Raw genomic sequence first — 24699 nt, forward strand, 5'->3', positions numbered from 1 at the left:
AACACTCTACCTATTAATTATAATATAATTTCAAAATAATCTTTTGTTAAAAAATTGTAAGGGTTTAATTATGTTATTTGAAATTTTCAATATTATTTTAAGTATTTAATTGAAAATAAATTAATATTAAAAACGCATTTTTAACTTAGCTTTTGCATTATTTCAATATCAAAAATAAATTAACTAATTTAATAAATAATTTTAACTAAAATAGAAATAATTGCTTAAAATTACTTTCTCATAATGAACAATTAAAAATATTAATTTATATGAATTTTATTTTTGTAAATGGTTTGATCAAAATTTTAATTTTCAAATATCAGTTTAGTTTTTTTTAAATAGATTTTTCTATCATAATTTATGATAAAAGCTAAATATCTATTTTACTAATAATTCAACTCTATACTAAATTTTGTTTTTAATCATAATTTGGCTGTAGTTGAACTTTTAATTATCATTCATTTAGTATTTATTTTTTATTAAAAAGATTAAATTGATAGAAAAAAAAGACATTTCAAATTTTAAATTCATTAGATATTAAAGTAGATGAGCTAAGAAGAGTTAAAAAGTGAAATTGAAATAATATAAACGCTATTAAATAAATTATTAAATGAAGAGTGTGCCGAGCCAAGAGATTTTGAAACAGATTTTGGATAATTGAGTGATCAATCTATTAATTTTATGGATATGATTTAGGGATACTTTGATTATGAAAAAGACTATTAGTTTTTATAAGAAATAATAGAAATTTTTATTTAAGAGTTCAACAAATATATTTCAACATCACAAAATGATTAAATAGAATGCATTAATTTCATTTTAGACATTATTTATTAATGTCTGGTCTTAGTTAGTGAGCAATTAAATAGTAATCTAGCAGAATAGATCATAAAAATGATAGCAAGTTATTTTTAATAATATTCTGAAGTAAATGAAATAGGATTAGACATACTTTGTGATGTATCAGTAAGTCTAAAGGAGAATATATTACCTTATTTACATTAATTATGGCCTTATGCAATCTAAGGATGGAATAGCTAATCAATTTTAACAAAATTATCGGCTTTAAAATTTATTTAAGACCTCTCTACTTCTTGTAAAAATTCTTTTAGTCCTTCTACAGAGATTTTAGAATAACTATTAGATTATTTTGATAATAAAGAAAACGAATTATAGGTGAGATCCTAAATTATCATACTCTTTGGAGATTTATTCTTAAACTCTAATAACTTAGTTCTTCCTTATTTAGATAGAACATTAAGTTCCCTATAAGATGGCTTATAAGAAGCCAGTGAATATGCTCTATAACCTTCTGAGATTGATGAAATTCAATTAGATGTCATTGAGTAGTATAACTAAAATCTTATTGAGTCATTTTAGTGTATTAATTTATCTTTGGAAAAGAACACAAAAGTATTTGATGTAATTGAAACACTTAGCAACTTTCTTAAAGCTACTTGCTGTGAGGAGAAGAATCCTAGTTAAGACTTTTTAATAACATGCTTAGGATTAATAGCAGATTTGATCAAATTCTACAAAGAGGAAGTTAAATTTTTAGTAAATTAGGAGTACACTCAATATATAGTTAAATGTGTCTAGGAAAATGATAGCTCAAATTATATTTTAAAATACTTCATAGATAACACTTAAAAGATAAAATGAATTTTATGATTAATTAGAAAAACTAATAATTTATTAATAGATTAATTACTAAAAAATTATTATTTTTTTTTTGTTGAGAAAACATATTTTTTAGTTTTACAAAAAATCTTTTCACTAAATTTTTTTAAATTATTTATTAAAATTATTTTAATTTTAGAAAATGCCTTAAATTTAAGAGTTAAAATAAACAATTATATATGCAATTAAATTATTAAAAATCAAATAAAATTTTCTACAAATTGAAATTTAATTGTTTATTTTATTTAATTATTTTTTGGCTGAATTTACTTTAATGAATAAATTTAATTATACTAACAATAAAATAAAAGTATTTAAAAAATATCATTTTATAAACAATATAAACCTTCTAATTAGAAGATACAAATATGTTAATTTTTGTTGTTGTTTGTTTTTGGAGCTAAAATTAAAGATAAATCATTATTTTACAATTTTGTTTGCAGATTTAATATTTTAATTTATTAAACAAATATAATTCAAATCTATGAGCGATCTTTTTTGAAAAAAATCCTACATTAAAAAATACAAAATATATATAAATAATAAATTGTTTATTCACCAATTGTAAAAATATATTTAGACCAGTAGATATGAATTTATTTATAATTAAACTGTAGTGTTAGTGATTCATTCCTCACATAAAAGTAAGTTTAATGAATGATGTTGATTGTGTTAAATGCTAAAATATTTAACAAATGGTTTACATAATATTCATTAAAAAAAATAGAGCTAATGACAACAAATTTTATTAATACAAAATAATAAAAAAACTAAAAGAAAATAATCCTCATTAAACAAAAATTAAATTAAATTAATAAGGGGAAAGTCTAAATTGTTAATTAAATAATAAATTTAAGAATAACTCTTTTTAATTTTTGGCTAATTTTTTTAATGAATTAGTAAACAACAGAATTTGTGCACACTGAATTTGATTAATAATATCATAAAATAGATCATTTGCACAACGATAATGAATCATTTTTAGGAAGTGGAAGCTAAAGGCATATATCATAACCACTGCACTTGATTACAAGTGATGATAAAGTTAGTCATAAAGAATTAGATAAGCATGAAGAGTAGCTTTTTGACAAGTATACTTTGAAAAGAACCAATAGTGATAGTGCTAAAAGCGCAAATTTTAAGCAAACCAAGATTTTATCTCCAAAAAATGAAAAATCCCAAGAATCTTTCTCTTAAATTGTCCATTTTGAATCAGAATTTGGTCTTGGAAAAAAGCATTAAGATCATCTTGGACTGATGCATAGCAAAAATGAAAAGCGAAGTCACTTAAAAATTAACTATAACAATTTGGTAGAAGATAAAAAATCAATGCGTAACTAGTAATTTATGAGAAATACTTTTAAGAAAGTTAGACTTTAATTATGGGTAAAAAAATTTGCAGTCAAGATGATATCTCTATTGAAAAGAAATTAGTTAGCCTCGTTCTTAGGCAAAAAGGAATTCTTTCATATTCTTAATGATAAAGCTGCATTTTATAATTCTGATTTAGCTTTTTAAAAAGAAATATATTCACTTACAAATAGAGATAAAAAATTTGAATAAATAATAAATTCCTAGAATTTGAAAAATTCATTCATAAATTTGTAAAATAAATAATTGTCTTGTATCAATATGGAATCATTTTAATCGTTATTTAAGGTACTTAATAGCATTCCTGTGATTTCTACATTGTCTAAATAAAAATTTATTTGGGATTAAATTTAACTTCTTTGTTTAGGATTCTTTTTTATAATTATTCCTATAATTATTGTATTTAACATGACTATCGAAGGCATTATAGGTACTAATTTAGTTGAACTTTTCATAGTTGTACTAATGATAATTGATGTATTCATTAATTTTAACACGAGCCTTATGCAATAAGGCAAAGAAATTAAAGATCATTACAAAATTGCAAAGTTTTATTTAAGAAATGGTAAGTTCATTGATAAAAATAAATAATAAATATTTTTTTAAATAAAAAAGGGTTTTGTATTGACATAATAACTTTGATATGTTTAATTAGTTACTTTATTGTAAGCTAATAGAGGTATTTGTGGCATGTAGAAGTAATATCAAATATTTTACTTGTGACTTTTTATTTGCGATTACAATAATTCAGTAGAGTACTAAAAAAGATTGAGATTTAGTATCATTTCTCACCTTAAATTAGCTAAGCTCTGAGACTTATTAAATTATTGTTAATGAATATTTATATCATTCATGTGCTGTCTTGCTTATGGATATAAATTGCCTATTGGTAATATAATACAAATAGCTGGCTTATAAAATTTGAATTAATCAACTAACCTTGGTATATTCAGTTCTTAAATTCATTTTATTTTAATACTGTTACTATGGTAACAGTTGGATATGGAGATATCTCTCCTTAAACAGATTTAGAAAGATTGTTCAGCATATTTACTGTTCTCTCAGCTTGTTGTGTATTTGCATATTCAATAAGCGAAGTAAGAATTTTAATTTTTTTTATTAATTGCCAAAAACAACTAATTTATTTATTTCTTTTTTTATTTATTTAATGAAATAAATAAATAATTTATTTGTTGAAATTAAAAAGGTAGGAAGCATTTTTGAACAGATGAACAAAGCGAACAAAAAGTAAAAAGTAAACATGTTCATAATTAATAGTTACATGAAGAAAAAAAGAATAACAATAGACTTATAATATTAAATTCGTCATTATCTAGAATATTATTGGAATGAAAGCTTTTCAGAAAATACTGACAAGTAATAAATGATAATCAACTAGCTCTCTAATAATTTAAAAGAAAACTTAATGCTTGAAGCCAATAGACTAATTTTAGAATCACCTCTTTTTAGAGATAACTTTTCTTTAAAAACTCTTTTAAAAACTGTATCGATTGTTACTGAGCAGCGATGCACGCCTGAAGAAATTATCTTTCTAGGAGGAGAAAGCGATGATAATTCAATTTACTTTATTGAAAAAGGCCAAGTTTAAGTTTTCCACACATTTGAAAATCCAAATTTTGATTCCAAAAATTAAATGAATGTGAGAGGAAGAGGAGAATATTTTGGTAAATTAAATTAAATTATGTTCATAGCTGATTAACTTGCTAAATAAATAAATTTATAAATAAATAAATAGGTGAAGTTTGTTTTTTTACAGGGAAATCTAGAGTCAATAATTATAGAAGCTTAGATTTTACAACGCTTCTTAAAATTGAGAGGAAAAAATTTATAGAAATTCTATAAGAAAATCCAGAAGATTATGAAAGATTTTGTATGATTAAAGATGATATAACATTTAACAATAACATTAAACATACTCAAAGAAAATGTGTTTATTGCAGAGATTAGCCACTTCTTGATGCATAGCACATTGAAGCTTTGTGCCCAGTTTTACACTATATTCCTAATAAATTAAGAGTAATTTAAAACGAAGCTTTTCAAAATTTTCAAATTAAATAATTAGTTTTTTTATTGAATTATTAAAAATATTAGCAATCTATTTTAAATTAATGATTAAATTTATTTTTGTTTCAATCATATTTTTTGGTTAATTAAAGTAATTAAATTCAAGGATAATTCAATTTTATTTGATTGATATGTGTTATATTTTATAATCACTATAATTTTATTTTATTTAAAGTTATAAGATAGTTTCAAACACTAATTCAATTAAGAATTAAGGAAAAAACATTTTAGATAAAGGTAATTTAAATATAATACCTTAGGCAGAATTGAGCAAGCTAGCGGCGATTAAGCAAATTTTGTAGCTAGTTAAAATTAATTGCTGGAAATTTATAGCGAGTAATATGGGATTATTCACGAATTAGAATATTTGAATGAATAGGATTACTTAATTGAAGGATAAGAATTTAGTGATAAACATTTAAACTAAATTAACAGTAGGAACAATTTAAATAACATTTCTGGTAACTTTAGTAGCAGCAGTGATGTAAGAAGCTCTGACTCAGAAATTTCAGAAAATTCTAACTACTTTGAATCTAACAATAGCCAAGTTAACACCCCAAATTCATTAAATAGCATTTTCCAAAATGAGGCATTCACTAAAAAATATCCTGAAATGTAATCTTAAGATAGGAAAAACTCTGTTATTTAAGAAGCAGCAGAGTCAGAATCTGACACAGAACTTTCCCCAAACCTATAAAATTTACAAAGTCCTTCTTAAGCATCTAAAGAAGTAGATAAATTGAATGATCAAGAAATAATATGCATACAAAATGATGAAAATTCAAAAACTGTAAGTGAAAAGAAACAAGAATAAAAAATAATTAGTTAAAAACTGCTCTAATAAGTTAACTAAATAAGTAACAACAGTCCTATGAGTTAATCGATTGAGAAGAAACATATTTTAAAGCATTCTAAAACATCAATTTCTGATATCGAAAATAATAATGAAAGCGATCAATATATAGCAGCATTAAGAAAGAAAAGAGCATCTTTAGCAAAAACCCATTCAAACGAAAACGAGGAATCCTTTCAAAATAGATCAAGAAAAAACAGTTAACATGTATAAAGTAAAAGAGGGTCTAAAGATTCTGAGTAAATTTCCCACATGCAAAATAAGCAATAATCTAAGTCATAATTTAATGAAAATAATTTTAAACGTAGAGACAGTAAAAGTATGTAGGAAATAAAATAAGATAGAGAGTTATTGAAGATATATATGGAAAGACGTAAAAGCGAAAAAAATTTAAGTACTGATAGCTCATTTAGCTCAATTAAATAGAGTCATAAACATGATCACAAAGATCAAAGCAGTCTAAGATTCCTTGAATATTTAAAGAAATCTTATTAAATGATTAAGAGTAATCCCAATAGCGAAAACATTGGCTTGAATGAACTTATCAAAAAAGCCTCTATTAATAATTAATTATGCTTAGAAGATTAATTTATTGCAGACAATAAAAATTATCAAAACTAACAACACTAAAACTTATTATAGTTTAGTTAATAAATAGAAACACTAGTGAAAAATTTTAACTCATTTTAGGAAAATGTATTAAGTTAATAAAACCATAACCACCGCCACCATGATTTTACAAGATATCAGCATTTTAAAAATTCAAAATAAAATATTGACAATTTCTTTTAATAATTTGATTAAATGAAATCTTATCAAATATATTTCCCTCATAATAACTATGATTACGTCTTAAGTCATTGTTACCATAAATATTTAAAGTAAAAAAGACTTAAAAACAAAGAATAATATTAAAATTTTAAATCTTGTTTCTTATAGGGATAATCTAATAGCTCTTCAAGCTAACTAAATGAATAATAAAGCAGTAATAGCAACAGTAATAGTAACAATAACAACAATAATATGAATAGTAATAGCAATTATGCAGCTTTAACAGATATTTTTGGTTAATCTTCTATCAATAGACTTAAAATTCTTATGAGTAACACAAATGTAAGGTAAAACTAAAAATAAGATGGTAAGTCTTTGAAATAGAAGCACAAAGAACCATCACCTAAAAATAAATTAGCTGATTAACCATAGTTAGAAGAAGATTTCAAAACTAAATCATCATCTACTAAAAAAAATGAAACAGACTCAGAAGGAAAATCATTTTAAAACGGTTTTTTTGTTGGTAGCAGTTCATCTAATTTTTAATCTGAAAATCTAAATAGTGAAAAATAAAAAAGTAGATTTGGTATTAAAAATTCTGCTTCTTAAAAATTTAAAAAAGACAACAACAACCCATATTTTGCATAATTAGATTAAAAAGATCAAGTACATGATCATATATGAAATTAACTAAAAGAAGAGAATCTAACTAAATATATGCAAAAATTATTTAGAGAATCTAAATTTTAATTTTAGAAATTGTACGATTCTATTTTTTTCATATAAAAATAATAATTAAATAAATAAATAAGTCAACAAATAAATGAGTATTTTGGATTTTTTAATAAATTATTTATAAAAGATTATTTTTTCATTTAATGTAAACTTTGTTTTTTATTTTATCATTAATTAATTAACAATTTTTACAATAAATACAATTTTTTAGAAAAAATTTAAAATATGTGATATAAATTTGATGTAGCTTAATTAAGAGTTCTTACAGTAATATAATGTTTATTATAAAATTTATTTTGAAGATGAATTCTTACATATTATTTCTTGATACAATTTTATTAAATTACGCAATATTCTACAATAATTATTTTACTAAAAAAAATAAGTTTAAAGTTAATATTAATTAAATAAATTTAATTGTTAGAGTTAATAATAATTTAATTATTAAATTTAATTTAAGTATTTTTAAATAAAAAATATTATTTTTGTAATTAAAATTATATTTTTGTTTTGATTGAATTTTAAAATTAAGTACAATTAATTTCACAAGTTAAAATTTATAAATTAAAAATATTAAAAACCGTACAAATTCTAGTATTATTTTATTATTTTATTTAAGTTTATTTTTCTGATAATTTAAAATAAGTTATTTAATTAAAATTTAGGAAATTTCTAACTTACTGAGTGAAAAAATACTTGCTAATTTAATAAATTATGTAATTATTTTACATTATCTTGAAATAATTAATTTTCTTAATTTTAACGAAGTAATAATTATGATAATTTCTAGAATATATTTTAAATATTTTATTATTAAAAATGATAATAAATTGAATGATTCCCATAAAATTAAGAAAACACTTAAAAAACCTTCGAAGTAAGGATTGATTAAAATAAATTAAAGTTAATAAGGATTTTTGGTGAATGATTCTAAAATTGTAAAAATTTAGCTCAAAAAAAAGAAAGATATTAAAGTAATAATTATTAAAAAGTTTATTTTAGATAGAAAATTAATCATCGAATCAAAAAAAAAATAAATTAACAAACAATTATTTGAGATGATTTCAGATGATAATTTAATAATAGCTAGTAATAATAAATCATTTTAATAATTATAGAATGCTTTATTTAAAGAGGAAAATACTTCATACTATCATGGAATTCATACTGCTGAATAAAATGATTCAAATACGAATTAGAATTAAAAAAAGAATTCGATGCCTAATTGTTAATAGGCGTATGATTCCTTTTCTTAGAGGTTGATTTAGTTTGATCTTGAAAAGAATTAGTAAAAAGTAAACGGATAGATAAATTCTAACAATTTTATGGGTAAAATGCAAGAGAGAAAACATTTATCATACATTAAAAGTAGAACTGGAAGGTTTAGTGAGGAAGATTAACCTATAAATTAACTGAGACATCAATCAGTTTTGAGAAAAGTGTTTAATAAAGTTAAAATATCTCTTTAAGTTAAGGCTTTCATAAATAAAATGATATAACTAACATAAATATAAAAGTATAAAGTTTTTGATGAAAATCCTATCTTTTTTAATCTTGTTAATGATAAATCTGCCTATTAAAATATAGACAATGCTCAAATAAAAGTAACATAAAACACTGATAAAAGCATACTTTAAAAAAAAAACTAAAAAATGCTTATAAACTCATAAACATAAAAATCTTCAACAAATTTAAGAAATAGTTTTCATAAAAATAATAAGATAATCAAGCAATGTTTTTAAAAATTATTAAATACGATACCAGTTTTTTCTGCTTTTTCTAAATTTAATTTTATATGGGATCAGCTATAGTTAGTTTGCCTAGGGTATTTTTTCATTACAATTCCTTTATTGATATCATTTAATTAGGAGATTTAAAATTTTGATTCATCTTGGGTTGTGCATTTGTTGATAAGTCTCTTGCTGTTAATAGATATAATTTTTAATTTCAACACTAGTCTTTTTTAATAAGGAAAGGAGATTAAAAGTAGAATAATAATTGCACAGAACTATTTAAAAAATTGTAATTTGATTTATCTATTTTCAAATGAATTTTTCTTTTTTAATAACAAAAAATTTATTTTTGTAAAAAAGAATTTGCTTTAGATGCTATTACTCTTGCTTGTATATCAATATTTTTTTCACTTTAATATAACTCAAAATACGCAGAAAATACTAATGTTTTAAACGTTTGCTCTATTATATTTTTCTTGAGATACAAATAGTTTGGAAGAGTACTCAAAAAAATTGAAATGCAATACCACTTTTCTCCTAGGATCAGCTAAATTTTGAGGTTAAATAAATTATTTTTAACTAACATCTATATAATTCATCTACTGGCTTGTGTTTGGATTATTATAGCCAAAGTTCAAAATGATTAAAATCAAACCTGGCTTCACATCAACAACACTATGAATGAACCATGGTTTATATAATATTTAAATGCATTTTATTTTAACACAGTAACTATGGTTACGGTAGGCTATGGAGATATATCTCCACAAAGTAATTTTGAAAGACTTTTTAGTATTTTAACTGTCCTGTCTGCATGCGGTGTGTTTGCTTATTCAATTAGTGAAGTAATTAATATTAATAGTTTGAAAGGATATTTAAATGAATTTTATTTAATAAATAATAAAAATATACATACAGGTGGGGAGTATTTTCTAAGAAATGAACAAATCATCAAAGCAAAGAAAGAATAATTTATTTGTAATCAATAATTATATGAAAAATAAGAAAATAACTTCTGAATTATAGTACCAAATTCGTTACTATCTTGAATATTACTGGAATGAAAGCCTTTCTGAAAACACTAAAGAGGAATTAAACATAATTAGCCAACTTTCTAACAATCTTAAAGAAAATCTAATGATTGAAGCAAATAAGATTCTTGTAGTGGAATCTCCATTTTTTAGAGATAACTTTTCATTTAAAACTATACTAAAGACGGTATCGCTCGTTTAGGAATAAAGATGTACTCCTGAAGAAATAATATATTTAGAGGGAGATTTAGAAGAATGTTCTATTTATTTTATTGAAAAAGGATCCGTTTAACTTTTTCGTGACCACACAAGTGAATCTATTTTATTTAAAAAAGAATTCTTAGAATGCAACACTCTCAAAGCTGGATAATATTTTGGTAATTAATTAAAATTTGATTTACTTTATTTATTTATTTATTTCGAATTTTCTAATAAAATAATGGAAACATTTACAGTAAATCATGAAATTATTAAGTAATTAGATTAAAAAATAAAACCTAAGATAAAGTTAATCTAGTTATTGAAAATTGTTTTTTGTTTGATTAGATTTATTTATAAAAACATAAAAAATATTAGGTGAAATGTCATTTTTTACAGGAATGGAAAGAAAATTTTGTGTCAGAAGCCTCGAATTTACAACTTTAATAAAAATAGAAAGAGCTAAGTTTATTGAGATTATAAAGGAAGTTCCATCAGATTATGAAAAATTTTGCTTGATTAAAGACGATATTATTTTTAATAAAAATTGGAAGCATTCTATGAAAAAGTGTACTTATTGTTAACATGTTCAATCTGACTAAGCATATCATAGTTCAAGAGAATGTCCCATGGTACATTATATACCAAACAGCACCAGGGTAAAAATATTAAGTTTAATTTTATGATAAATTATTAATCAATAATCTAGAATATAAAATTAATTTTTTTTATTTTAAGCTTATGGATTAATTCAAGTACAATAACTCCTTAACTTAGACAGAAAGAACTTTTATGAAAAGATAAACTTAAAAGCACAATAATACTCTAGGAAGAATTGAATAGGTTAAAGGATATTAAGATAGGATAGCTTTTTAGGAAGAATCTGTTCTATTTGCTTATATACATACTTACGGATTAGAAGATTTTTCAAATAATTAAGAGTCTTCTGATAATTCAATCTCTAAAAGTGGAATCATTTCAAGTTCTAATTCTTTTGATGAAGAAAAAAGTTGCAGGGACATTTAAAATAATAAAAAAATAAATGGAAGTTCAAATTCTTTTGGATCTTCTAATGAAGAAGACTCATCATAATTACTTTCCTCTCCTGAGAAAGAAAAAAACTTTTAAAATTATATTCAAAGCAAAAAAGTTGATAAAAAACAGAAAATTTCTAAACAAATATCAAAAAGTTTAGTAATTGAAGAAGACCAGCAAGAATCGGAATCTAATCAATATATGCTTTCGATGAGTATACATAAAAATATAAATACATAAAATAAGACAGACGAGATTGTCACTAATCCAGATATAGAAGAGTAACCAGAGGATTTAATGTAAGCACAGCTTTAAGAAAAAATAACAAACCACTCTATCATTATGAATAAATCTATGCCTTTCACAAGAGATCTTATTAAAAATAAACCTATCATAAATGGATTAAATAAAATTGATAATAATGAATTATCTTTTGAGAGCAACTATTGGAATAGTTAAAGAGCTCAAAACAAATAGTAAGAGTTAAATTGTATCTAAAATCTGGATTTATAAAAATATTCAAATTAAACTTTAGATCTGATTTAGGATGGAAATAATAATTCAAAGTAACTTATTTAAACTGAAAGCAATTAAGAACCATAATCGTCTAATTAAATAAATATTTCACCTTTACAATCAAAACGAAAACCGAGAAGTTCTATCCTTCAGTCAGTGAAATTCAAACTACCTAAAAAGAACCTGAGTATGAAGAATAAAAGTCTTTAAGATATTAATATTTTTAAAGATTATGATAAAGGATAATAAAAAGTTTCATCAAATGGCTCTTAAAAAATAAATTTAACAGATAACATTTTTGATAAAACACAATTACCAATAAATTAGAAATAAAAATAAAATTCTCCATTAAAAATTCCTCATTATTTAACAGAAAATTACAAATATTTATCTCCATAACAGAAAAAAACTATTCATAAATTGAAAAGATTTAGCAGTTCAGGCTATGTAATTTAAAATAGTGAACCTTTTTTAAATTCGACTTAAGAAAGTATGGTAGCTGTGCAAAAATCTTAAGCGAAATAAAAATAGCTTACGTTAAATAATTTATTATAGCAACGACTCAGTATGTAATTAGATAATTTTGCTAACAACTTTTAGAAAATTTAGGATATTCTTATAAATCAAACTCACACATAGAATATGAATTACCATAATAAAATGTCTTCATAATAAAATATTAGCAATCAATAATCAATGAAGGAATTTGATAAAATGAAAATTTTTGAAATATATTTCCCTCACAATAATTATGATGAGATCATTTTTCAATAGAATTAATTACAGCTTAACAAGAATTAAAAAAATAAATATAAAAATGCTCTCGCCTTTTCTCCATCTAGAAGGTTGTAACAAAATAAATTTGCTTCATAATAAAATAATTTTACTGGTTAAGATAAATTAATCAAAGAAATGCTTAATAATAACACTTTAAATAGATTAAAATATCTTAAAAATGAAAATAATAAAAAGAACTCTATTACAGATTAATTATTTATTTCTTAATTAAGTTTGAGAAAAAGGTAAGATACAAATTTATCTCTTCCTGTTGAAAACACAGACTAATTATCTCCATGCAGCAATTAAAATTTTTTCACATAAGCTAACTAAGATGAAGAAATAAACAGAGGCAATTTTAAGTAATAATATGATCGTAAATGCAGCATAGAAATCTGTAACTCAAAGACAAATTAGCATAACCTAATAATCCCTAATTATTTCGGTTTACAAAAATAGACAGAATCTCAATCTTCATTGTAAGGAAAAAAAAGCAGGTTCAGCAACAGAAACTCAATATTTAAGAATGAGCAAATAAGTATTAATAACTCAAACAATTCTAATGAAAAAATAGATGTACTCTAAAACAATAGTAACAAAAGCTGATTCAAATATTAAGGATAAAAAAGCTTTTTTACAAAAATTAATTAAAATGTATTTAAAATTTTAATAAAAATGATTTGCAGTAAATTTTTCCTTTTTCAATTTTTAATAATTTATAAAATAAAATATATAATTAATTTAAAATGTAAATAAATATAATAATCTATATCTTTTAAATAGTTAAAGAAAAAATTATTGAATTCCAAATTAAAATATAAAAGTTGATATCTAAAAATATTAATTAATGAAAATGAAATAATATCTAAATTTATTTTTAATTTTATAAAACTGCTTTTTTCAAAATGATAAGTTACCATACAAAATTTCAACTATTTACAGTGCTTTTTCAGATATTTTTCAAATATAAATCCTTTTTTGACTTCTACTTGGCAATTAATTTGGTATTTAACTGAGGCAAAGAGATTAAATCATTTTCAAATTTGAATTAATAAAAAATAAAATTTATTATTAATTAATAATTTAAAAATAATGAAATTAATCTATTTATTGCTTTTAAATTGAAAAGAAATTTTGAATTCCAAATTAAAAAATTTAGCAATTTCAATAAATAAAATTTAACTAATTAATCAAATCAAATTTATTTAATTATAATTAGTAAAAAATCAAATATATAATCATCTTTTTCAGAGTGACGACGAAATAGATTTTAATGTTAAATTTATTTAAATATTTAAACTCGAACTATTTAACTTAATTTTTAAAAATTTTATTTTATAAATCTAGCTTAAATTTATTATTAATTAACTAATTTATTTAATTAATTGAATTAAAAAGCATAAACATCTATTTGATGATTTTTTAAAAATTGTTTAAATAATTAAATTGAACAAAAAAATGAATTATTTTAAATTTATTTTTATTAAATAAAATTAACTTTTAAATTTGGAAGCAATGAAGACAATTTATCCTCTATCTCTTTACATTTTAGAGAAAAGTTCATTAAAATTACCTTAATAAACTTTTTATTTTGATAACTAAATTTAAGTTAAATTTTTGAGTAAAAAATAAATTTAATAAATTAACTGATATATTTTCTATAAAGTTTTTAAAGGCTTACTAAATTTTAACAAAATTATTTGATGCTTTTAAAAGCAAAAATATGATATTTTATGCAAAATAAATCAACAAAGTCTTCAAAATATTTTTTTATTTTAATTTATTCTCACAATATTCTAAAAATAATTGAAATAATAAATTCTCTTAATAAAATAATTAGTATTTTTGGCTGAACTTTATCATAAAAATGAATTTAACTTATTTAATAATTTAAATATTAAATTTAGGAATTATTATTTTAAAATAACCTATTTCACAAAATATATAAAACATAGAATTTTTTTTTTTTTGTAAAGAAAGTTAAAACAGTAAAATAATAATTAAAGTCTTTGTTTAAAGAAATAGGATAGATATTACTGGAATAAGATTTAAATATCGAATAGTTTAGTTTGAATGGAAGAAAGCTAAAAATAATTAGAAGTAGTTTAGCAATAAAACTCTGCGGGGTAATTACAGGGAGAGCAGATAAACTAGGAAGAAGAAAAATATGATTTAGCTGAAATAACAATATCATAAGAATGTCTTTATCCTGTTCAGATTAATTGTGATAATGAGATTTTAAAATTTCTGCAATCAGGGATTTTGAAAGGGTATTTTTGATCTAAAAAATTAAATAAAATAAATTTATTATTAATGAAAGCATAGAGAACCCAAAGTTAAGAGAGAGATTCATAAAATCGATAACTTCAGAAAGAGTTTCAAAGGTTTTGAAGTTATCATTTTACTTTATACTTGTGAGTAACTTTCCTGAATGCATTAGGTATGAAGAAGAGCAAGAAATATCATAAAGTTTGAAGAAAAAACTAAGCAAAAACTATGTGAAATTGTTTAGCACTTTACCTCAGCCAAAAGATGAAATAGTTAACTTGATAATATTTTGTTTGGGATATATAAATCATTATTTATTCTATCAACTATTCCCAAAATAGAGGGATCTATTTGATCTCCGTTTCGTTTTTAATTGTTATCACATTATGGTTTTTGAATTTAATGGTATTTTTGTTAGCGATTTCTTCATTAGAATGAACATCGATAAGATTTTCTTCTAAAACAAGTTCCTTGACTATGAACGTGTCAATAAAAAGAATTTGCTTTTGTAGTAGCAAGCTAAAAATAAATTAAAAAATAAAACCTTCTTTGGTTTTTAGCTAAGCTTTCCTGAGATCAATACTTACGATGGATAGCAATTCACAAGATAAGTGTAAATTTTAAAATTCTATTTAAAAAATGATATTTTAAATTTAAAATGTTAATAATTTTTTCAGCAGTTACTTTTTTCTATTAAGTATTTTATTAATTTAACTAAAAATAAAACATATTCATTTCATAGTTTTAGCTTTTAATTAACCAGTAAATTCAATAATTTTTTTACATAAATTAAAGATAGGAAAAGTTTAAGCCTTTAAAAAAAAATGTTTTGAATTTACAGGAAGACCATTTAACAAATCACATCTCAATCTAAGACAAATAGGCAAAGATAAAGAACTAGCTTAAAGATAAAAGAATAAAATAGATAGAGGAGTCTGAATTGAAGAAAATTAGCTAACTCCTTTCAATATAGTAGAATGAAGGAGATTAGGCTTTTTAATCATTACCTACTAGATCTTAGAGAACTATTTAGCTGATGACTGTAAAAATGCATGCAGATGCTAATCCTGAGTAAATAGATGTAGATCCTAACGCTTAATATATTGATGATATGAAAGGCTTAACACAACTTTAGAGAAAACTCTTATTCAATCAATAAATAGCAAAAAAATTAGTGAAAGAAAAAGCTGAAGAAATATTTGATAAAACATAGCTTAAAGCTGATGAAAATAATCAAAAAGAAGAATAAAATTATTTTGCAAATTTGCAATTAAACTGTAACTAGATTTCACCAACGATTTCTGATGTTTTAGCATACGATAATAGGACGCTTCCTTATGCCAAGAAGAAGATGATTCGTCATGCTTTTGAAACTGTAAATGATAAGGAAGACAACTTATTAAGCTAGCTCAAGTAGTTTAGCCAAAGTAGAAAACAAAAGAAAGAAACTAAAAACACTCAAAAATCTCATAAGTCAATAATTGATCATTTTGGTCTGCGCCCTCCTCCAAGAGAGTATTATCAAAAGCACCCTAAGCTAGATAAAATGTTCAAAGACATGCTCGATCTTAATTATGTTTTGAGAATGAACTAGGAAAGCATGTATTAATTACCGAGCTCACTTCAAATGTAAATTGAATAGCAGAATGAATGGCAAAACTAAATCATTGAGTAAGAATAAAATTATCAAAAGTAAAATTAAAGACAAAAGGTGTAAGAAAATCTCTAATAAGTAATTGAAAATAATTAGAAGTATCAGCTTGAGAAAAGGCCAGGTTATAGAAAAAAATACATATATACAAAACCTTTGCAGTACATGAAAAGAAATGAAAGCGAAAACCCAATCACTAAAACCTAGGAATTATAGGAGTAGTAAATGAAGAGTATGATTTTACAAAAGTCTTCAGTCAATTTTAAAGGTAATCCTAATTCCAAAATAATAGAGCCAATATCAAACTTCTAATCTTAGACATAACTAATACCTTTACAAACGTAATAGTAGCTTTAAATGTAATAATCAATGCTAGCTTTAACAACAAAAACATAGAAATTAGACACTCCTGCAAACTAAAACTAGAATTAAATTCTAATTTCTGAAAAATCTTAAAGAAATATTTAATTTTTACCTAACATTGAAGCATAACAAAGCTAAGAAGATAATTACAAAATAGGATTTAATAATGGTGGAAGTTAAATGTCTTCTCCTATTAAATTGGCCAACTCTTAAACCTTATTAAACTTTTAACAAAAAACTTTTGGAGATGATAGTAGTTTTCTAAAATAAAAGAAAGGGATTTAGTTGTAAAAGAGTAGTTTTGCTGAGAATTCATCAGCTAATCACAGAACAATAGAATTTTAGATACACGAAATAGACAATTCAAAAGGCAGGAAAGGCAACTATTATGAAGACGAAAGTGAAAGCATGGAATAAAAGATCCTCAAAAATAAATAAAATAATGATTTCTATAATGATAAAAGAAGAGAGTATAAAGAAAAATACAAAGGTTTCATAAATAACATGAGCACTGATAACAACATAGATGACATATTACAAAATATTCTCCACAAAAGAAATCAATTTAACAAAAATTTGAAATCAAAAATTAAAAATCTTTGAGCTGAAAATATATTTCTATCTAATTATCTATGAATTACTATCATAAAATAAATATTTTTTATTTATGTTTAAGTTAAAAATACTTCAGTTTTTAAATATAAAAATATATCTATTTGTTATATTATATCTTTAAAATAATTAATAAACTTTTGTAAAATGGATAAAAATGCTTTAAATAATATATTTATATGATCTGCAAAAATTTTGAAAAAAGCAAAGAGCTTTTGTTTCTTATATTTATAAAAAAATTAATTAACCTACTTTATTAAATTTATAAAGATTTTCAAAATAAAAATGTTGAGAAATTTATTTTGATTGATAAAAAATAAATATCACAAATTAATGGTTTTATTTTTTAATAATCAATAAATTTTATTTTCCTTTTATATTTTTTTTGGTTTTTGTAATGTAGTGGCTTATAATAATATTTATAAAATAATAGAACGAACGACATAGATGGATTAAATAAAAAAAGTTTTTTAAAAATAATAAGATTTAGAGGATTTTAGGTTTTCAATCGACTGATAAGAATTGTTATTTGTGATGGGTATTGAATATGAATAATTAAAATACTTTTATTTTCAAATTAAATTTTTTGTGTTTTTCAAGCTAAAGTAGTGGCTTATGATTAGTTGAGTTTAATTAATAAAAAATTTTACTAATTTTCTCTTGAATACAATATTAGTTTTTATAAAATAATTGAATGTGGTTGAATATAAAAAAATACATCAAAAAAAGTAAAAATGATAAGATTTAGATGTTGTTTGGTCTTGAGTCGGTTTATTAGAATAATTATTAGTGACAAATAATATAGCTGTCTATTTTAATTAGGAGGAGTCTCACAATAAAGAAAAAAAAATATTTTTATTTAGTTTTTTGTATCTTTTGATCAAATTGATTAGAATATACTGATAATATAAAAATTTATTATCAATTAATAGAGAGAGATAATAAATAATTAATACCATAAAATAGTTATTAGTTTAAAAAGAAAGAAAGAAAGAAATATATATTCATTCATAGATAGATAGAAATTAAATGTAGAATAATCAAAACTATAAGGTCTAATATTAACCTGTTTAATAGTCGTATAGTGATTCTGATTTGTTAGATTCTCAAGTTTGTGATCCTTTGTAAGTCAATTATTAGAGAGCTAAGCACGTATTAGGTTTCTTTTCTTAGTAGCCAGATCTAACTCACAAGAATATTAAAAGTTGGCATGAGAATATTATAGAATTTGACTCAAAGATCAGCAGTCTAGTATCTAAATACCAAAATGAACAAAATATGCCAAATATGCTCAAGGAGCTTTGCTAGATGTATGAAGAAATAAGAATCAAATTCGATATATACATGAAAAAAATCCCTTTAGAGCTTTACTAATAGTTATAGCAGCAATTTATTGATAACTTGAAAGTGATGCCAAACGATCTCTCTCAAAAGAATCCATGCATGTGCTAAAGCTTTAATTATTCTAGTCAAATATATCAAAAAGAAGATAGACAGACAGAATATAAGAACTATCAGCTCAACAGCTTGCAGAAAGAATAGTAAATTATTTGATAACATTCATTAATTAATTTTATTAACTAAATATTTTCGATTAATTACAAATAGATACCGCGAAATCATTAAAAAGACCATCACATCGTTCCTTAATTGCTAAGGAGGCACTATATTCTTGGGCATCAGAGATTTTGATTTAACGTAAATTATAAATATTAAACTTATTTTGAAATTAGAAATAGAATAAATTAATATTTATATTTTGGTGTTATTAATTTTTATTTATTTTTATAAATTAGAGTTCAGGGTGTTGATTTATCAAGAAAGAATACTGATGAATTAAAAAATATTGTGTCAGAAATAAAAAGATAAATAGAGCCAGATTGCAGTCAGCTTGTAAATGTTGACTTTATACCTGTAAAGAAATGGGGCACATTTTATTAAGGAAAGTGGGTCGTTCGTATAAAGGTTGCACAAGGAGATCTGAACACTCTTTATGCATATACTAAACCTAATGATAAATACAGCTTTGAAAGCGCTTTTAGAGATGATGGCTCTTGCTAGAGATACGAATTACAAAAATTCATCAATGAGATAAGGAATATACATTATAAAGGTAGACCAAAGTCTGAACCTATTTAATACGTAGAACCTGATCCTTAATATTATCTTTGTGAAGCAAACGAAGTGCAGAACATATATCAAAAGTACAAATAAGAAATAAATCCTTTATTTTAGAATAATAATAAAAATCAAAATAGTTCTAAAAAGCAAAACCAAAATTAGGATAAATAATAAAATAATAAATAAAATCAGCAAATAATCTCAAATAATAATTAAAAACAAAATTAGAATTAGATAAATAATTATAGTAATTCAATGGAACATAAATTAGAATTATAAGAAAAGTTATAGAAAATCGAATAGCTCTAATAGTAAATTAAAAATGAAAACCTAAAGACTTAAAAGCTTTAAAATGAATTTAATAATGCCTAAAAAACAATTAAGTCACTAGAGGAATAAAATAAAAATATTTAAGTTACTCAATAACGTATAGAGATCCTGAAATAAGAGTTGCAAAGTAAAAATAATGAGTTGCAAATTAAAAATAATGAGTTGCAAAGCAAAAATAATGAAGTACTCTTACTCAAAATGCAGATAGATTAAAATAAGAGTTCATACGATTCTGAAAAGTTAATTTTCCAACAAAGATGTTAGTCTTTATAAGAAAATATAGAACAATAGAAACAGTTGATTGAATAATCAAAACATTTAAATTAATAATATTCAGATCAAATCAAAATGTTAAGAGAAACAATTTAAATTTAGAACTAATAATAAAATTCAAATGCTAGTTTCTAAAATTAAAACATCTAAAATGACAATTTTTAGAGATAAAACAATTAATCTAACTACAATAAAAATTAATACTAAAATAATAAATTCAATAATAACTCAAACAAAAACTATGATGACTAAAACTAAAATTAAGAACATGATAATAATAATTAAAACAGAGAATAAAATAATTTTAATTAAAATAGAGACCAAAATAATTACAATAATAAAAATAATTATAATTTTAACAAAAATAAGAATAATTATAACAGAGATTACAATAATTAAAATTATAACAGAGATAATAATAGTTAAACTTATAGCAGCAGAGATTAGAATAATTAAGATTATAACAGAGATTAAAATAATTAAAGTTTTCACAAAGATTAAAATAATTAAAATTATAACAAAGATTAGAACAATTAGAATCAAAATCGAGACAATCAAAAGTAAAATAATGATAAATTCTAAAATGAATAATAAAAAAAAGATTAAATAGATTAAAATAAAATTGAAGTCAAGGAGCTTAACAATTTCATTAAATAGGTTGAAAGTTAAAATAATTCTAGCAGTAAATAAAACTAAAATCCTAACTTAGAAAAGTAATAGTAATAATAGTAAAGAAACAACCGTGCAAGGAAGTAAAAAGATGACGATGATAAAGAATATAAATATGAAAGAAATGACAGCTTTGAAAAAAAAGATGATTATGACCAAAAAGATGAAATTAATCCAAATTAAAAAAGCAGCAAATAATAAAAATAAAAAGATTTTAAACACCCTACAAATGAAGATAATTCACAAAATGATGACTTCCATTTAGTGTAAAAGACAAAAGGAAAGAAAAAAAAAGTTGTATATGAGCAAGTATATCAGGGTATAGAATAAGTAATTGCAGAATCTTAAAAGGACATTATTAACTAATAGAATAATTAAAAATTAAATTATTCATAAAATAAATTTGATGAGTTGTCCCAAATTTACGATAATGATAACCCAATTATGCCAAAATAAAATTAAGAAGAGTTGAAAGAAATAGAAGAAGATGATAATGACGAAGAATTAAATGAAGAAGAAGATAAAATTAATAAAACTAAGATTGAGTTTCCAAAAGATATTGATTCAATAAGTCAAAAAGATTTGGAATAGTATAAGTTTTATATTTCAATAGTTTTTGGTTTTGAGCACAGATTAGCATAAGCACTAAAAATTATTAATTCGACATTATCTGAAGAAAAACCATACATTTTAGTATCCAAAAAAAATATAATATTCCTCTTCTTCTCAAATTCACTTCTAGCAAAAAAGGCTTGGAATATTATCCATAAGTAAGATGGGCCTTTTATGTCAGACAAACAGTAATTTCAATTTATGAAAATGAATTTTAAATATTAGAAAAAAAATACTTAAATTGACTATAACACCAAAGAAAAATAATAAATTGCCTTAATCTATATAAATAACATATCTAAAGAAAACTAAAATGAATTAAAATAAATATTTTCATGTGATAGTGTAATTTAAGCTTACAATGGATGGCTTCTTGCGACTGAGTAGCATAAACTCTTTGACTTAAATATTAAAAAAACTAAAAAGCTTTTAAAATCGAAGGAAAAAAGCTTAGGAATTGTAATAGGAACAACTGTAACTTTAAAGCAAATAGAAAAAAATTAAGAAATGGATAAATTAATCTTAGAGAAAATAGTTCAAAGCTTTTTGTTTAAAAACGTAAAAATAAATAAATCTAATGATAAAAAAGAGATTACTTTATCATTTGAATGCCAAATAGATGCTTACATTGCCTATTAGATTTTATATGAATAAAAAGATATATCTTAACTTTTCTAAAATAATAACAAATTAATAGAAATAGAAAGTTTGTTAGCAGTACCATTTAATTTTGATGAGCAATAATGAGATTATTAAATACCTACATACATACACATATATGATAAATTTATTAATATTCTATCTATAAATTTGTATTTTTATTACAATAAATAAAATTTTTTAGAATTTAAAATTCTAAACTAAGTTCATTTTTCAAAATATTTTATTTAAAATTTCAATTTAATTTATTAAAATAAATTATATTAAGAATTGGCAATTTTTCTGATTTTGTTTTTAAAACTTTAAGTTGTCTTACTTTAATTTTCTTTTATTTGATATAACATCTTAAAAATATATTTAAATAGCTAATAATTATTGTCTCAAAATATATTTTTAAATTAACAAAAATGAAATATTTTAATTAATTTTATGATTAAATTATAATTTTAACATTCAAAAAATAAAGAAATTTAAAAATAAATGAAATAGATGAATTTTATTTCTTTATATGTTAATACTAAATATCAAAAGAAATTTTATTTTAGATTTAAAATTAGTGATGAATTCTTTTTAATTGAAGTTGCTTAAGGAACTTAAATAGAACTAGTTATTTCTTTTAACTCTTGATAATATTTAGATATTTAAAATTTGTTTAATTAAATGAACTTTATATCTAAAAATAAATGGAAATTATATTGTAAATTTTGATATTTTCTCTTTATAATTTTAAACTAATATAACATGCATACATATTGTTAATATATCAAAGTAAAGTTTTTAGATGGGAGTTAATTTCTTAGGTAAGGACATCAAATGAAAAAAGACACTTTTGTGCAACTGATTCCAGTGCCTTTTTATCTTTTTCATCAATTTCACCGTAAGGCTTCCACTCAGTCTAGAAAATTAATTCTAAAGACTTGAGTGGTGGAACAAAATTCTTCCCAAATTTATAAACTTCCTTTTCTAAAAATTTGACTAATTGTACAGCATATATCCTATACCCTGTTACATTTAGGAATTAAAGCATTCTTTTTACTCTGAATTCATGGTTAGTATATGGTCTTAAGAAAGTTTCTTTATATCTTTCTAAATAATTTTCTAATCTGCTAACCTAACCTGTCGCTTCATCATCTAATTTGATCCCATAAAAATCTAGAATAAGTTCATAGCTTTGAATAATTCTCTTTCCAATCTATATAAATAAAATTTACAAAAATTATAATTTTATTTTTCAAAAATAATATTTTTTATTTAATTGAAAGTTTTATTACAACAGCATTTTATCTGAATAAAATAGCTCTTTCTTTTCCAAAAGGACCTTAAAAGTGAGGGAACAACCAATGGAAATAAGCATGGTTAATGTCTAAATGGGCGTACTGACCCTTCCTATTCATGAAATTTTAAATTATTAAAATAAATTAATAAATTCAATAAAATTAAATTGCTTTAAAAAAATTTATGAATCTATTAATTTTATCTGTGTTCTAAAAAAAGAATGCTTTTAACAACTAAAATAGAAAATATTTTCTTATTTACCAATTAAACATTTCAAAGATATCTGCACCGCAAATAGGTGCTTTATATTGCCCTAAGTAAAATTCTGTAACTAGAATGTAGGGATCTTTAGGTTTTTTAATAACTTCAGGCTTTTTTTCTTCAACTTTCTTCTTTGGTTTCATAGAAGGTTAGCTTCTTGTTCTCATTTTTATTTTATCTTTGTTTAATTTTGCATCAACCTCTTTTCCTTTTTAGTTTTTTCCATCAATTGAGTTATTTCTAGGAGATCTTCCTCTTTATTTATCATCAAGAGATTCATTTCTTTTCTCTTTTTTCCTTTTAACAACTACTATCTCTTCCTCTGTATCGTCACTGTTTTCATCTACATAAACTATTCTCTTCTTTTTCTCTTTTTTATTTTTATTATCTAAGCTATCTTTTCTTTATTAATCGCCTTTACTTTGGTTGTTTGCATTTTTATTATCTGCATTATTATTTGCATTTTTATTATTATTATTTTTATTCTAATCCTTAGTATTCAAGTTGGTCTAAGATGGCACAATATTGTTAAGAGAAGTTTTAGAGCTTGGCCCCTTTGCTGCTGGCTTGCTAGCTAAAACCTTCTTTTTGAAATTTTCTTATTCTTCTACTTTTTTCGTGCTAGATTTTGTGTACATTTTGATGTTTCTTATTTGATATAAATTTACCAATACAAAAGATTTTATAATTAATAAATTATTTAGATAAGTTTTGAATTTTCTGATAATATAAAGATGATTTTTCGATATAATTTATTAATTGGTTGATATAATCCATTAGTAATATGCGCTTTTTCATTTCTAATTTCCAGACTTATAA

General features: G+C 22.4%; 6 protein-coding genes across 6 annotated transcripts; 5 read left to right on the top strand and 1 right to left on the bottom strand. All coding sequences in view use genetic code 6, as the record gives it.

Annotated features, from left to right (window-relative positions):
• Positions 1 to 546: 546 nt before the first annotated feature.
• On the top strand, positions 547 to 1662 carry TTHERM_00312280 (hypothetical protein; the record flags this gene model as incomplete). The annotated part of the gene is made up of 1 exon (XM_001033409.3): positions 547 to 1662. The coding sequence occupies one exon, from the start codon at positions 547 to 549 to the stop codon at positions 1660 to 1662; it is 1116 nt and encodes a 371-aa protein (XP_001033409.1).
• A 909-nt stretch (positions 1663 to 2571) lies between these two features.
• On the top strand, positions 2572 to 7444 carry TTHERM_00312308 (cyclic nucleotide-binding domain protein, putative; the record flags this gene model as incomplete). The annotated part of the gene is made up of 5 exons (XM_001471459.2): positions 2572 to 3616; positions 3667 to 4148; positions 4259 to 4736; positions 4808 to 5088; positions 5312 to 7444. 5 exons carry the CDS (start codon positions 2572 to 2574, stop codon positions 7442 to 7444), a joined length of 4419 nt encoding a protein of 1472 aa, XP_001471509.2.
• An 827-nt stretch (positions 7445 to 8271) lies between these two features.
• TTHERM_00312309 (cyclic nucleotide-binding domain protein) lies at positions 8272 to 13391 on the top strand (the record flags this gene model as incomplete). Its single annotated transcript, XM_001471460.2, has 5 exons — positions 8272 to 9517; positions 9589 to 10073; positions 10147 to 10636; positions 10836 to 11116; positions 11196 to 13391. The coding sequence occupies 5 exons, from the start codon at positions 8272 to 8274 to the stop codon at positions 13389 to 13391; spliced, it is 4698 nt and encodes a 1565-aa protein (XP_001471510.2).
• A 1467-nt stretch (positions 13392 to 14858) lies between these two features.
• Positions 14859 to 17670, top strand: TTHERM_00312310 (hypothetical protein; the record flags this gene model as incomplete). The annotated part of the gene is made up of 3 exons (XM_001033412.2): positions 14859 to 15055; positions 15106 to 15666; positions 15849 to 17670. The coding sequence occupies 3 exons, from the start codon at positions 14859 to 14861 to the stop codon at positions 17668 to 17670; spliced, it is 2580 nt and encodes an 859-aa protein (XP_001033412.2).
• Positions 17671 to 18627: 957 nt separating this feature from the next.
• On the top strand, positions 18628 to 22431 carry TTHERM_00312320 (divergent AAA domain protein; the record flags this gene model as incomplete). The annotated part of the gene is made up of 3 exons (XM_001033413.3): positions 18628 to 19220; positions 19288 to 19377; positions 19476 to 22431. Exons 1-3 carry the CDS (start codon positions 18709 to 18711, stop codon positions 22429 to 22431), a joined length of 3558 nt encoding a protein of 1185 aa, XP_001033413.1. The 5' UTR covers positions 18628 to 18708.
• A 676-nt stretch (positions 22432 to 23107) lies between these two features.
• Positions 23108 to 24518, bottom strand: TTHERM_00312330 (opioid growth factor receptor; the record flags this gene model as incomplete). The annotated part of the gene is made up of 3 exons (XM_001033414.1): positions 23108 to 23536; positions 23616 to 23730; positions 23881 to 24518. 3 exons carry the CDS (start codon positions 24516 to 24518, stop codon positions 23108 to 23110), a joined length of 1182 nt encoding a protein of 393 aa, XP_001033414.1.
• Positions 24519 to 24699: the final 181 nt, after the last annotated feature.

Source organism: Tetrahymena thermophila, assembly GCF_000189635.1.
Source record: "Tetrahymena thermophila SB210 genomic scaffold scf_8254431, whole genome shotgun sequence".
In the NCBI taxonomy this organism is placed as follows: Eukaryota; Ciliophora; class Oligohymenophorea; order Hymenostomatida; family Tetrahymenidae; genus Tetrahymena; species Tetrahymena thermophila.